We start from the raw sequence: 13,390 nt of genomic DNA on the forward strand, positions 1-13,390 counted from the left end.
ATTTCCTATCAAAAAACAAGAAGAAGGACTAGACATAACACCTTGCACACCAGATCTAAAAACCACGATATCATCACCCAATTGCCAAACTAATGGTTCAAAATACACCAAGTTATCAAAATTTTTGCAGCCCAAAACCATGACTCATAAGACTCTACAACACCCTGGAACAAAGAAAGCTCACCTATGCATTAACGCAACACCGAAATCTAGAAACAAGGCACTGTTAGCATAGTTTCATTGGCTAGAAAAAGGCCCAACAAAATTTGACAGAAACTTAACAGGAAAATTTTATCCTACTCTAAACAACAGCCACTTTATAATTCAAGATGTGACGACAGTTAGGACTCAGAGACTCCTAGCAACCATAAAACACCCTCAGGAACTAGAGAATTAATCTTGATAGAACAAGCATACATAAATGATGAGTTGGCCAACTAAACCAATTATGTAAGATTAGAAATTTAAATACTATATGAGAAACAGGCAAGAGCTTTCTCACTAACACAATAATAAGATTGAGGCCCGCACTCTTGAAAGCAGATATCAACACTAATACAATTCTTCAACAACATAACTTCGAACTAGGAAAGACTATAGACCATCAAAGCAACAATAAACCAGCAAGTGGAGGTAGAGGGCTTTCCCTCACCTCCACTCACACTTGCCTCTCTATATGCCAAAACCAACTAAGACAATGTCATTAAAGAAGACAACTCCACATGTAACCTTACATGCATCCATGAGTTGCCGCCTGCGATGACTTGTGCTTCTTAAATGAACCAGCACACTTTGGAGGAGGAGGGCGCAACCCCCAACAAATCCATCACATCAGTAGTAACACACCTACTAGGAAAAAAATGCCATGTATCACATGGCATAACTCTACTCATGCTAGTTGGATTCAAAAGTAGGCAGACAAAAAAAACATAAATGTAAACTAAGTTCATTTGATTTATACATGAGTCAAATTTACTTAATAAATATAACACATATGTATTTTACATATTAAAATTTAGATTTTCTAAATGTAAATCTGCATTTTTTTAAATAATTTGAATTAGGATTTTAGAAAAAAAAAATATTTAAATTTTATAATTTTCCTTATCTAAATTTATTATAAACAACTTAAATAATAATAATAACAATAATTTATTATGAAATAATATGCAAAACATAAAATTTAAAGTTCAAATTTCTAACTTAAACTAAAATAATAATAATAATAATAATAATAATAATAAAAAATTAAAATTAAAATAAATAACATTTATTTATTTATATACAAAATTATTTATTATTTTTGTCAAATGTGACTCTTTATCAATTCTTGCTCCTCAAATCACACCACTCAATTTAATCATTCAAGATCTTAGTTTTGTTCATCCTTTATTTAAAAAAATTACATAAATATATCAAATATTATGTGATTATGAATTACAATAATAATTTTAATATATTTTTAAAAATATTTTTTATAATAGGAAAAATTTTAAACTTCATCTAAATAAATTATTTAATAATTAATTAATTATATTTAAAAAAATAAAAAAATATATATATTAAATTAACATTTTATAAATATAAATATAATAATAATAATACTTTTACCAATATACTAAATTATAACCCCCACACATATATATAATTATACCCTTATTATTTTCCCAAAGGAGGGGTCAATCCCATGCAGACTCGAGGGACCATTACCTTGGCAAGGCCCGTTGCAGGGACACAAAATAAAAGGGAAGGTCAATCCCATGAACATTGGATGGACCATCATCTAACCCAGGGTTGGTCCCTCTATTCATTTTGGTGAATCCTTCGAAATTCCCGAATCGTATAACCTTTAATTCAATTTTAAACTACTATAAGTTTAGCTTTAGTTGAAACATAATTTTTATAATTAAAAGTTGTGATCACATAATAATTAATTTTTTGAGGGGTTACAATTTTACTTGAAACATGATGACCAATGATTGATATTAATAGTTGATGATGTCAATAATTGGATGTTTGTTAACAAGGTGTAGTTGCGTAAGGTGTTGAGGGTCAATCCATGGGTTTCTTGGGCACTTAAGGGAAAAAAATGAGAGTACAACAATACACTTTATCCAACTTTGAAAAAGCTTACCACTTAATTTATCTTAATATTCCCTTTAACTTGCAAGAATGTGTAATAATCCATGAGGGGTTAATTGATAATTCCAAGGGAAACAACATTTAGCAAGATATGATAGGGCTATCATCACCAATATTGACAAAAGAGTGCCCCCCAAGCTACCAAGGGTGGTGACATGTGAACAACACTTAACCTAACCTACCTTAGAAAATATCAAAGATATAAGCTGTTGGTACAATCCCAGAAAAAAAGAGAAAGGGGTAGCCCCCAAAACACTCTTTCCCTCTCTCACATCTGATGTTAAAAATAATTAATCCATGGACTGTGGAATTGTTGGCGAGGAATTTGGACCCACAGGGGGAGAGTATTATTCCTTGTGCTATACCCTTGGTATAATTTTTTCTGCTTTGCCTTTGGACTTTGCCTTTGTCTCCATGATTTCTCTCCTTTTTCCATTGTTTTTTCACATTTTACATACATATCCGTAGATGATTATGATTCCTCCTGCTTCCACGAGAAGCTTTTTGGGTTTCAATGCCTTGCATCTCAAGCCATCTCGTCATCATCAGGGCGCATGATGCATCAACCCATCTCCTCTCATGCCCTCCATCTCAGTCCCTGGCTATACATTATGCAGTCTGTTTCACTGCTTTTCGCCCAAAAAAACCTTCAGAAATCGAGTTGATTCCGGGATTATTGTGCTGCAAGCTGCTGTGAATATTGTCTTCTGGGATTATCTGATGCTTCCTCTTCGCTCGCCAATTCTCTCCTCGCTGGAAAAATCCATTGTTCCAGGTGTCTGCGTTGTTGTTGCAGATCCTTTGTGTGTATCATCTGAGTGGAATTGTTATGACAATTCATCATACATGAAACGACTTTTATGATATGAACAGTGAAAGGATTGTTAGGAGGTATTTGGACTCTGACAAAAGACAGATTGATGCTTTTTGGCTTCTTCGCTTAGTCTCCATTATTATTCTCCGTGTCCATGGTAATGGTTCTTTTTTAAGCTCCTCCTAAGAGCTGTGACACTATTTGTTATTTGGGCTTGGAGGCAAACAAAGTTCACGAGCTTTGAAGATTGTATTCACACCTACGTGCAGTCTCCAAGGTAGAGCTTTATGCGATTAAATCTCAGTTTATTCTCTCAAAGTAGATCTTGGTATGCTGTAAATTCTATAAAGCCCATGAGGCAAACTATGCGTTTTAGCTGTACTCATGGAGTTGGAGAAAGAGATTCTTTCATGTCCTTATATCCTCTTGTTCTCAGAAGAAAAAGAAAATAATTATTTCTAGCTTTAGTTGTGCAAACAGTTGCATACTTTAGGAAAACCAGTAGACCCTTGGCCTGGTCTGTTGACAAAAACTGGAAATATCACATATCACAGTCCTCAGCTAGGGTGTCTTGTGAAGTAATTAGAATTCAAAAGCATGCATAAGCTTCACCTTTATTGAACAGAATATCATGAAACAGAATAATATAGTCCCAGCTTTTATTTCATCTCAATTTTGAATACTTTTTGGCCGACAGTGCAGGTTATAAGTTCGAGGCTGATCAAGAATTGCGTGTGAAAACCCTAATCAGATATTCATGCAAGCTGAAGTGTGCACTACCTTGATTGTATGCATATATGTGTATGATCTTGTTGACAAAACGTAGCTCCCACGCTAACAGTCAGCTGCAAGAATCTCAGATCAGAAATTCTTTGTTATCTTCAATTCTGTTCTTGACATCCTTCTGAGGCTGAAACATATATGATCACTAAATTTGTCAAAACATATGATACCCAATAGAAGAATCAATGGCTGACCCAGTAGCAAATTTGTCTGGGAAGGAGAGGGGTAATGCAACCAACAGCTCCAGTTTGATTGGTGCCAAACTTGAAGAGCAGCAAATCAGTGGATCCAAAGTATGTCCTAGCTGTGGACACAAGTTTGAATTCAAGGAGGTATGCTAGAACACTAATTTTTATCTTCATTCTACTTCTGGATGATAAAGTAGCATAGATCTTTCTTATTCAATGATGTTATATGAAGCAAAATGACAGGAATAAAAAAATTAGAGTTGCAAATCTTAATTTTCTTGCAGTATTATGTATTATTAAATTTAGACCTAGCTTATTTTATCCTTCTTGACCTAGATCCAAATCCAATGTTCAGCTGAATATATATACTAAACGTCAGATCTCTCCTGCCATGCTGTAAAATCACCTGGCTCTTCTTCTCTGGGTGCAATGATTTAGAAAAAGGGTTAAAACTCCATTTAAAGAAAAGAGACATGCAAAATGAAGAATATAGGAAGAATACACATGCTTAGTGCATACTGCAAAGAAGTATTTGTTTTTCTAGGCCATACAATTCTTGAGTAGTTAAATACATATGTCGTAAATGTTCACACATATGTCATCCATGGTTGTATATTTCATATGTAAATTTCTTGGTTAAAACTTGTGCCCCCTGCAAATTTTATTTGGTGAAATTAAACATAATTGGATGTGCATCTAGGGTATTCAGGACTGGCCAGGGCTTCCTGCAGGAGTGAAATTTGATCCAACTGATCAAGAACTTCTGGAGCACCTTGAAGCAAAGGTTGAGAAGGATGGCCACAAACCTCACCCTTTAATAGATGAGTTTATTCCTACGCTGGAAGGAGAAGATGGGATTTGTTATACCCACCCTGAGAAACTTCCAGGTATTTGAATATACACACATTCTCCCCGAAATGTGTCTCTGTGTGTGTTATTCTCAGCTGAATGAGTTCCTCTTCCTTTTGCTTATGGTTGGCTCTGTGTATTTTTGCTTGCAGGTGTGACACGAGATGGTCTTAATAGACATTTCTTCCATCGCCCTTCAAAAGCATACACAACAGGTAATCGAAAAAGAAGAAAGATACAATCAGAGTGTGATTTACAGGGAGGTGAAACACGTTGGCACAAGACTGGCAAAACCAGGCCAGTGTCAGTCAATGGCAAACAGAAAGGATGCAAGAAGATCTTGGTTCTGTATACCAACTTTGGGAAGCACAGGAAACCTGAGAAAACAAATTGGGTGATGCATCAGTACCACTTGGGGGTGCATGAAGAAGAGAAGGAAGGGGAGCTTGTGGTGTCCAAGGTGTTTTACCAGACACAACCAAGGCAATGCAATTGGGAAAGGACCAGTTCTGATATTGCTGGCAGTGCCATCACCAGAAATCAAAGTCAAGAAATGACTCCAATTCATCCAGGAGATGCAAGTTTCAAAAATTATCCAGCTGCTGTCATGGTGGGAAAAGCAATGACAGACATTAATCCCGGACCATCCTGTACTTATAACGTCGATGGAGTACAACAAGCGAGTGCAGACCAATTTACATTTGCATCATGCCCTAGGAGCTTGGATGAAGTAAGTTGATCTGTTCTCATTGGACGTAATTGAACAATGGCAAATCCATATGTGCTGAATAAAATCACAGAAATTCTCTTCTGCTTTGATCTCATGCAACAAATTTATGTAATTTGATCCATTTTTTTCCAAAATCCGAGGTTCTTTTAACAGTCCTTTTAAGCTTGCAACTTCGATCCATATCATTGCACCTAGAATCAAGGTTCTTGATTACAAATCTCAAATATGACTGGTCTTACTTTCTTGATCCACTTACCATAAATTTAATATTTTGCATTTAAGATCCAGATTTACCATAAATTTACCAAGTAACTAAAAGTGTAGGAAACCAGTTACCATAAATTTAGTATGTTACATTCAAGATCCAGATTTACCATAAATTTACCGAGTAACTAAAAGTGAAGAAAACCAGTTACCATAAATTTAATATCTTACATTTAAGATCCAGATTTATCATAAATTTACCAAGTAATTAAAAGTGCAGAAAACCAGTTACGAGGTCCATTCTGCTTTACTTATTAAACAGTATTGATGAAACAAACATTGAACTTGCAGGCCTTAGACTCGTTTGTTGGGCTTGCTTTGCACTTCATAAGTTTAAAGTTAAAATTAACTTATCTGGGTGCAATAGTTAACACCATGGATGAGGAGGAATCCTTTTCATTTCATCTGACACACCACCTATATGTCAACTTTCTAATTAATGTACCTTGGCTACACCATAAGCTAAACTAACTTATCTTCGAAAACACAGAAACCATAATCAGTTTGTCCTCATAAACACGTAGAATTAATTCAGGAATTTTCTGTACATAAGCTTCCTTGTGAAACTAATCATCCGCTAAACTCACTCATCTTTTCAGAACAGGAGAACCTCATTAATGGAATGGAATAAATAAACCAAAAAAACCGAAACAGAAAAAGGTCGAGAGTTTAGTTGCCTCTCCGTGGTGTAATGATTTATAATGTTAGATATTTTTGTTGTGAAAATATGGAAAATTATATTTTTAGATATAGATATAAATATAGATATGTAAATTGTTTAAATTTTAGGATATGTTAATTTTTTTAATTATATATAATATTTTGTTTTAGAATATATAATGTAATTAAAAAATTGTGATTAAATTTAATAAGTTATTTGTATTTTATAAATAAAGATTTATGATTATTTGTATTTTAAAAGAATTTTTTAGTTATGTAATGTATTTCTAATTTTAATATTTGAATTTTTGTCAAATTTATTGTTACAATTATCTTTCTTATTTATATCTCTATCCTAATTGTATATTTACACTTATATAACTAAACAAATTAAATATTATTAGTTAAAATAAATAGATTTTCAATATAATTATTTATTATTAAAAAAAAAAAAAAACATTTGTTAGGTAATTACCTATATTTTGTTTAACATTTTTGTTATAATTGATACTAATTCATTTAAGAAAACTTAATATTAGGTTAACTATTTCTACATTATTTTATTATTATTTAATCTAATAACAAAATTATAGATATTTCCATGTCACTTCTATTTTTATACTTAAAACAAAACAAAAAAATATTTATATTAAATTAATATTGTTTTTTTTTTCTAGTTAACACTAGCCTAAGTACCCATAGGGGATTTGAACGAGTGACCTATCGCAAGGAGTGCCTTAACAGTACACCCATTCACCGTCAATCCAAAACCCCATGGGCATTAAATTAATATTGTTAAAATAGGGATAATATCTTATTAGTTTTCTAGTAAAATAATATGTTAGATAATTTTAAAAAATTATGAGTGAAAACAATAGGTCATGTTCATAATACCAAAACAAAACTAAAAATGAAAAAACACTTACTCTTAAATTATCATACTTATAAATGCATTACATTACAATTCCAAAATTGTATTACAATATTAATCTTCCTTATCTCTTCTCTAATCAAATATTTGAAATTCATTAAAAAAAAAAATTGTGTTATCTTAAAATAAACTAAATTTAACTTCAATGAAAACTAATAACGATTATCTATTTTTCATATATTCTATATAATTATCTATTTTTCATATATTCTATATAATTAACTATTTTTCTTTATTTACAAGTTCCTCAATGAATTCTGAGATAAACATTTTGCTGAAAATTTTGACCTATATCAAGTGAATAGTGAAATCAACATTTTATTGAAAAGTTTAAACTATACCAACTTTTAATATGACTAAATTTTTATACCCACAAACTTTCCATGAAAAAAATTTACAAAATAAATAATTTAATATTTAATAAAACAACTTTGTAGCAAATTATTTTACATTAAATAAATTTATTAATTATCTAATTAAACAAAAAAAAACCCAAAATCCTAGAGTACATATATATTTTATAGATATCTGTTCAAGCAGAAGGCAAAGTCCAATATTAGATAATCCATTCAAATGCTATGTTTTTTTATATTTATATACTCAACCTAACAACAAGACACACTTCCTCCTGAACTTCTCAGCCTAACGTTGAATTTGTTTTCTCCTGGATTTTTAATGTAATATTTTAGTTATCTTAGGATAATACTAAGCACTAAGAATTTTGTTTATATCGACATATTATAGAATTTTGTAGTCAAAAAAATTCTTGGAGGTATTATTGTACTTGCAAGCAAGAAAGGAGCTCATTTGATCTGTAGAACAGCTTTAGTAATTTGATAAGCTAGTCTTTATAACTTGTCAGCATACTATTTGCGTGTTGCATTGAAGATATGATGAGAGTGATACATAATGCGCTGCTTTTTTAAAGCAAATTATTCCGTTACGATTAGTAATATCACGAAAAGAGATTTCCAATTCATGTACTGTAGTATATTTAAAGCGTTAATCGATTCTTCAGGAGAGAGAGCACCGTTTTTCATGCATATAGCAATCCAGTCTGTCTACATTTTGCGAAAGCTATGCCATGATCTGTAAAAAAAAATTATGGGAGGGAGGAAAGGGGCTGATTCGTGCAACACCCATCAATCTGCCATCGCCGTTATCATGGTGTGGTGGCAATTCCAACTTTAATGGCTGTTATTGTATGCAGGGAATCTCAGACAGTACTACTTGTAAAGGCTCGGAAAGCTCCCACTGTACTCCACATTCGTGCGACGAACACGAAGAACACGAGCACGATCAGCACAACGCAATTAACGATGCTCTGAAGCGCGGGTTCCCCATGTCTGCAGGCGGAGGCGGCCATGAAATTATCGCCCTGCGCTTCAACAGAAGATCCGATGGCGTAAACGTGGAGCTCAAGTCCTCCGGTCGCCATCGTGGGCAATCGTCCAATGCAGATGTGACGTGCATGGCCGGGGAATCCCAAGAACCGGATCATGACGGCGACTTGGACGCTGTGGAAGGAAGCCTGTCCAGACCCCAAGTACTCATACCTCATGAAAAGATCCAGGTGACTATTAATTCTTTTCCAACTGCTCTGTATGGCAGCCATGAAAGACCTGACCTGTATATTGTGAGCATTCTTTGAATATTATTGTTGGGCTATGCTGATCATCGCCAGCAGAATGTTGCAGGCAAATCGTTTCCCCAGAAGCTGTCATTCGAAGAAGATATATTCATGTACCCTACTGGAATCAAGGAGGTAAGCCTCTTTTTTACGTTACATTACCATGGATATATTTTCAACCCAGATCTATAGAGCATCAGAATGAAGAAAGGGAAAGATTAAATTTCATTATTTGCATCCTGAGCTGTGCGATAGAACCAAGATTAAATGGTCAAAATCCTGACATCTTTCCCTTTACATTACTTTATTAGACAGTAAAATGCAGATAAATTCATATTTTCTTGCCTAGGAGACAGTACTCATCCATCCTCAGCTTAAACAGTTTCTTCTTCTCCATCTCTCATAGATCCAGGGAGCTGTGACATTTATTTTTATTAAATTAAAAATAAAAATGAAAAAGGATTTGATATTTCCAATAACATGGAACCTTTAGTTTTTAAAGGAAATTATTTGCTAGGTCTGTGAAAATTAGAGTAAATGTGACTAGAAAGTCTTATGTTCAAATCTGAGATTGCTTACCTATATCAAAGTGTTTGGAGTAGGACACTTAAAAATTATTGGAGTAGGACACTTAAAAATTATAGTTGTAGTTCCCTGGAGTAGGACACTTTACTTAAAAATTATAGTTGTAGTGCTCTGAATAGAAACACAGTTACGGATTTTTCCTTCCTATAATAAAAATAAAAAAATATAAATATAAATAAAGTTGGTATGAATATAAAAATATATATAAAATTTAGAGATATATATTTTTTCTTACTTGTAAAGTTAAAAACTAAGAGAAATATTTTAAATATTTTTTTATATGGTGAGAAAATTTGTGATAATTCAATAGTCATACCAATGGGGATAACATCAATAGTTGCCATGGGCTAATGCAGTTTGACTCATCACTGTTATTTAAGGAAAATCATGCTACTTGTGAGGTAAACATCAGTGGTTTTCATCAGCTAATGTAGTTTGACTCATCACTATCATTCAAGGAAAACCATGCTACCTGTAATTACCTCATTGTTGGTGTGTAAGAATTCAGTCTTTCCCTCCTACTAGATGCCTCTCGGTCTTGAGTCGTAACATGTTTCCTTACATCCATGAAAAACTAGCTCTTATCCAGTCTAAAATTGTTTAAAACATACTCCAACCCCAACATATATTTCAATGTGAAAGAAATATATTTTTATATTATTATTTAAATTTAAAATAAATAGAAATTTTTAAATATAATAAATTTCATTAAAAAATTTAAATGTATATATAGATAATATGTTATTATTACTTTAGATTTATCTTAAATTTTGATTTATCAAATGACTCTTTTTTTATTAGATATGTTTTTTGAATCATTTAATTTGATGTTATGTATTAATTCTTCTAAATTAAGAAATAAATATCCATTAACAAATTAATAAAATTTACCAATATAGATGTTTGATAAGTTTATGTTTAAGATGAATCTAGATTAGTTTAATTTTTTTAAATGTTATCATATATATAATTATACATTTTTTATTTAATTTAATTCTTTGGTCCAACAAATTTATATTTTATTTTTTATTTTTTAATATGCATTATATTATGTTTATTCTTAACAATTTCTATTTCATATTAAGTTATAAGGCACTCTATCATTCTCCATTCACATTTTTCTTCTGAATCCATCACATGTATGAGTTGATTGCCAACTCATTTCTAACCAACTAATGTGGTTTATCATCATAACCATTAGATCTAATGATGAACCACATTAGTTCGTTCACAATGCAACAATCAACTCATTTATGTTATAGATCTAGAAGAGAGATGTTTAAACCTTAACTTCTATTTACACCATTCATATTAAAGTCTCTAGAGACAAATAAAAGCTGGTCTGACCCTAAATAGCTTAGGGTTGTTACAGGAGTCACCTACTAACCCTAAACACTTTAAGGTGGTTACCAGAGCCACCTTCTAGATTATGTTAGTTGGAAAATAGATTTCATTATTGGGATTGCCCAACATTGTTTAGGTAATCATTCCTACTCCATAAGATGTGGGGTTTTTATTTTCAGATATTATTTTTAAGTTAATTTAGCTTAAAATCTGATAAAAAAGTATTGAAATTATAATTTTGAATTATGAAATTTATTGTTTTCCATTTATATATTTAAAAACACATTTTAAATAAAAAAAATTGTGTCACTTATTATTTTTTGTTTATCCCATCTAAAAAACAAGTAAAATATCTGGTTTATCCTATCCACAAAAACAAGTAAAATATCCTTTAACCATTGTCCATTTCAAAAAAAGCATGAAAACATTTATTTCTAACCGTTACAAACAAAACATCTTACATTTCAAAAGACCATGAAAACATTTATTTCTAACCGTTACAAACAAAACATCTTTCAGACAACTCATTTCCACTGAATTGTAACACACATCTTACTTCTGAGAACGCAACAGTGTCCATTAATCTCTATTTGAAAGGCTTTAATGGCAACAATCCATCTGACACATTGATTATGCACAGGCGCCAGCTTTGACGAATTCTCAAGAGACAGACTGGTTGAAATACAATACCTATTGGCCAGAATCGGACAGTCCTGAAAATTCAAGAATGATCTAAGAGACAACCAAACTAGAATCAAAAGTTTGAGTTCTTTGCACAGATGGTATATCTATATATAAATACTGAGATTTATGAGTCAAATATTGCATATTTTGTGTATATATTCCAACACTATAATCAGTATTTCCGCAGCCAAAGCAGCGTAATAATGCTGGCAAAAGTCACAAGATGCGACGGAAGGCTTCAAGCTAAGTCGCATATTTATTATACGCTAATCATTTTGTAGAGCGTGAATCGTCGTGATGCTGTTTTATATTATTATTATTCGTTGTGATCGAACATTTAAAACCCATGTTACACCATAATCACCGCTGTAATTTCCTGCAATTATTCGTCGCCTGTTGTTTTCATGTACAATGAATGTTGCGCCGAAAAGCTAGAATTAAAAACGTCCCCTGCGAATTTTCGCTCCCAAAGATTAAGACGCGAGGATTGTCGTGCATGGAGTACATCGATCTGAACAAAAAACCAAAAGATTCGCTCGCACTTTTTTGTATTTTATTGACTTTATCTACTTTATTTATAAAATATTAGCCATGCCATTATTAATTAATAGAGATTTCCATTTAAGGATGGAGTTTTAGAGATGCAAAGTAATCTTTTCTTCCCTTCTCCATGGAAGATTAAGGGTTCATGTCTTCTAATTGGGTATTAGATATTATAATATGTGGGTGCTATTCAATGTCATGATGGGTGGGCTCCTTATGTCCTGCATGTAAGGTTGGGGTTGTTTTCTATATATTGTTCATAATAATTGCATGTTTCTAAGGTCATGTTTTCTAGTTTTGTCATGGGCCCAACATAATATAATAATGGCCAGAGTTTATATATTCTATATTTAGAGTTTTTATATTAACTTTTATATATATTAGTTCTGTTAGTGTTTATATATGTATATCTTTATGTCTAAAATAGTGAAAATTGTTATTATTGTGTAAGGAAATAATGTATATAATTTGAGAGTTGTTTATTTAACAAGTTTCTTTTAGTTACCAGAATTTAATAATGGTAGAAATCATAACTCTAGTTAATTTAGGATTAGGATTATGATTAGTTTTTTTTTTCTCGAGGAACTGGATTAATTGAGAAGAGAGAAAAGTTTTTTGAGATATTGTTTCAATAGACACAAAAATTGGATTATGGCGAAACTCTAATTATTTTTGGAATATTTGTTTGATTCTTTTTAATTTTTAGACTAGAAGGATGGTCCTTTTGCTACAAGATTTGTGAGTAAAGAATGATACACTAGAAGAGTGGAAAAACAACCAATAAAATTAAATTGATTAGAGGAGCAAACAATAACACATTAGAGGAGTGGAAAAATAACAAATAAAATTAAATTGACTAGAGGAGCACTTCATTATTTAGTCAAAAGTAGGAAATAACAAACACAAATCCAAGCATGGACAATATAACTTAGTCAAATGTAGGAAATAACGAACACAAATCCAAGCATGGACACTATAACACAATGATACACTAGAGGACTGGAAAAATAACCAACAAAACTCAATTGACTAGAGGAGAAATTCATTACTTAGTGAGATGTAGGAAATAACAAACACAAATCCAAGCATGGATACTATAACAAATTGGTGGCTAGAATGCATAGATAGCTTGTTTGCAAATATTAATTACAAGTCTAGCACTCATCTCTTATCTATTTATCTTTTAACGAGGATTATTCACATATTTACACAAATCATGAGATGTAGGAAATAACAAACACAA

General features: G+C 31.9%; 1 protein-coding gene across 4 annotated transcripts; it reads left to right on the plus strand.

The window, feature by feature from the left end:
- The first annotated feature begins 2,605 nt into the window (after nucleotides 1-2,605).
- On the plus strand, nucleotides 2,606-12,212 carry LOC149261229 (uncharacterized). Of its 4 annotated transcripts, none has more exons than XM_089421902.1 (7): nucleotides 2,606-3,233; nucleotides 3,654-4,071; nucleotides 4,637-4,814; nucleotides 4,929-5,506; nucleotides 8,572-8,934; nucleotides 9,049-9,126; nucleotides 11,561-12,212. In XM_089421902.1, exons 2-7 carry the CDS (start codon nucleotides 3,925-3,927, stop codon nucleotides 11,654-11,656), a joined length of 1,440 nt encoding a protein of 479 aa, XP_089278028.1. In that variant the 5' UTR covers nucleotides 2,606-3,233; nucleotides 3,654-3,924; the 3' UTR covers nucleotides 11,657-12,212. The 4 variants fall into 4 exon arrangements, with proteins under 4 accessions (XP_089278028.1, XP_089278032.1, XP_089278025.1 ...); XM_089421906.1 differs by having other exon boundaries at nucleotides 2,607-3,233; nucleotides 4,628-4,814; nucleotides 9,059-9,126; XM_089421899.1 differs by having other exon boundaries at nucleotides 2,609-3,233; nucleotides 4,628-4,814.
- The last annotated feature ends 1,178 nt before the right edge of the window (nucleotides 12,213-13,390 follow it).

The sequence above is a fragment of the Pinus tabuliformis genome, chromosome 6 (genome assembly GCF_031772625.1).
Source record: "Pinus tabuliformis cultivar Carrire ecotype Pingquan chromosome 6, CPIR1, whole genome shotgun sequence".
NCBI classification, from domain to species: domain Eukaryota; kingdom Viridiplantae; phylum Streptophyta; class Pinopsida; order Pinales; family Pinaceae; genus Pinus; species Pinus tabuliformis.

Excerpts from the sequence above, each read along its gene's own strand:
- LOC149261229 (XM_089421899.1), top strand. The coding sequence starts at position 3,925 with ATGGCTGACCCAGTAGCAAATTTGTCTGGGAAGGAGAGGGGTAATGCA. Across the intron at positions 5,507-8,571 it reads GCCCTAGGAGCTTGGATGAA|GGAATCTCAGACAGTACTAC; the intron begins GTAAGTTGATCT and ends TATTGTATGCAG. Across the intron at positions 8,935-9,048 it reads TACCTCATGAAAAGATCCAG|AATGTTGCAGGCAAATCGTT; the intron begins GTGACTATTAAT and ends CATCGCCAGCAG.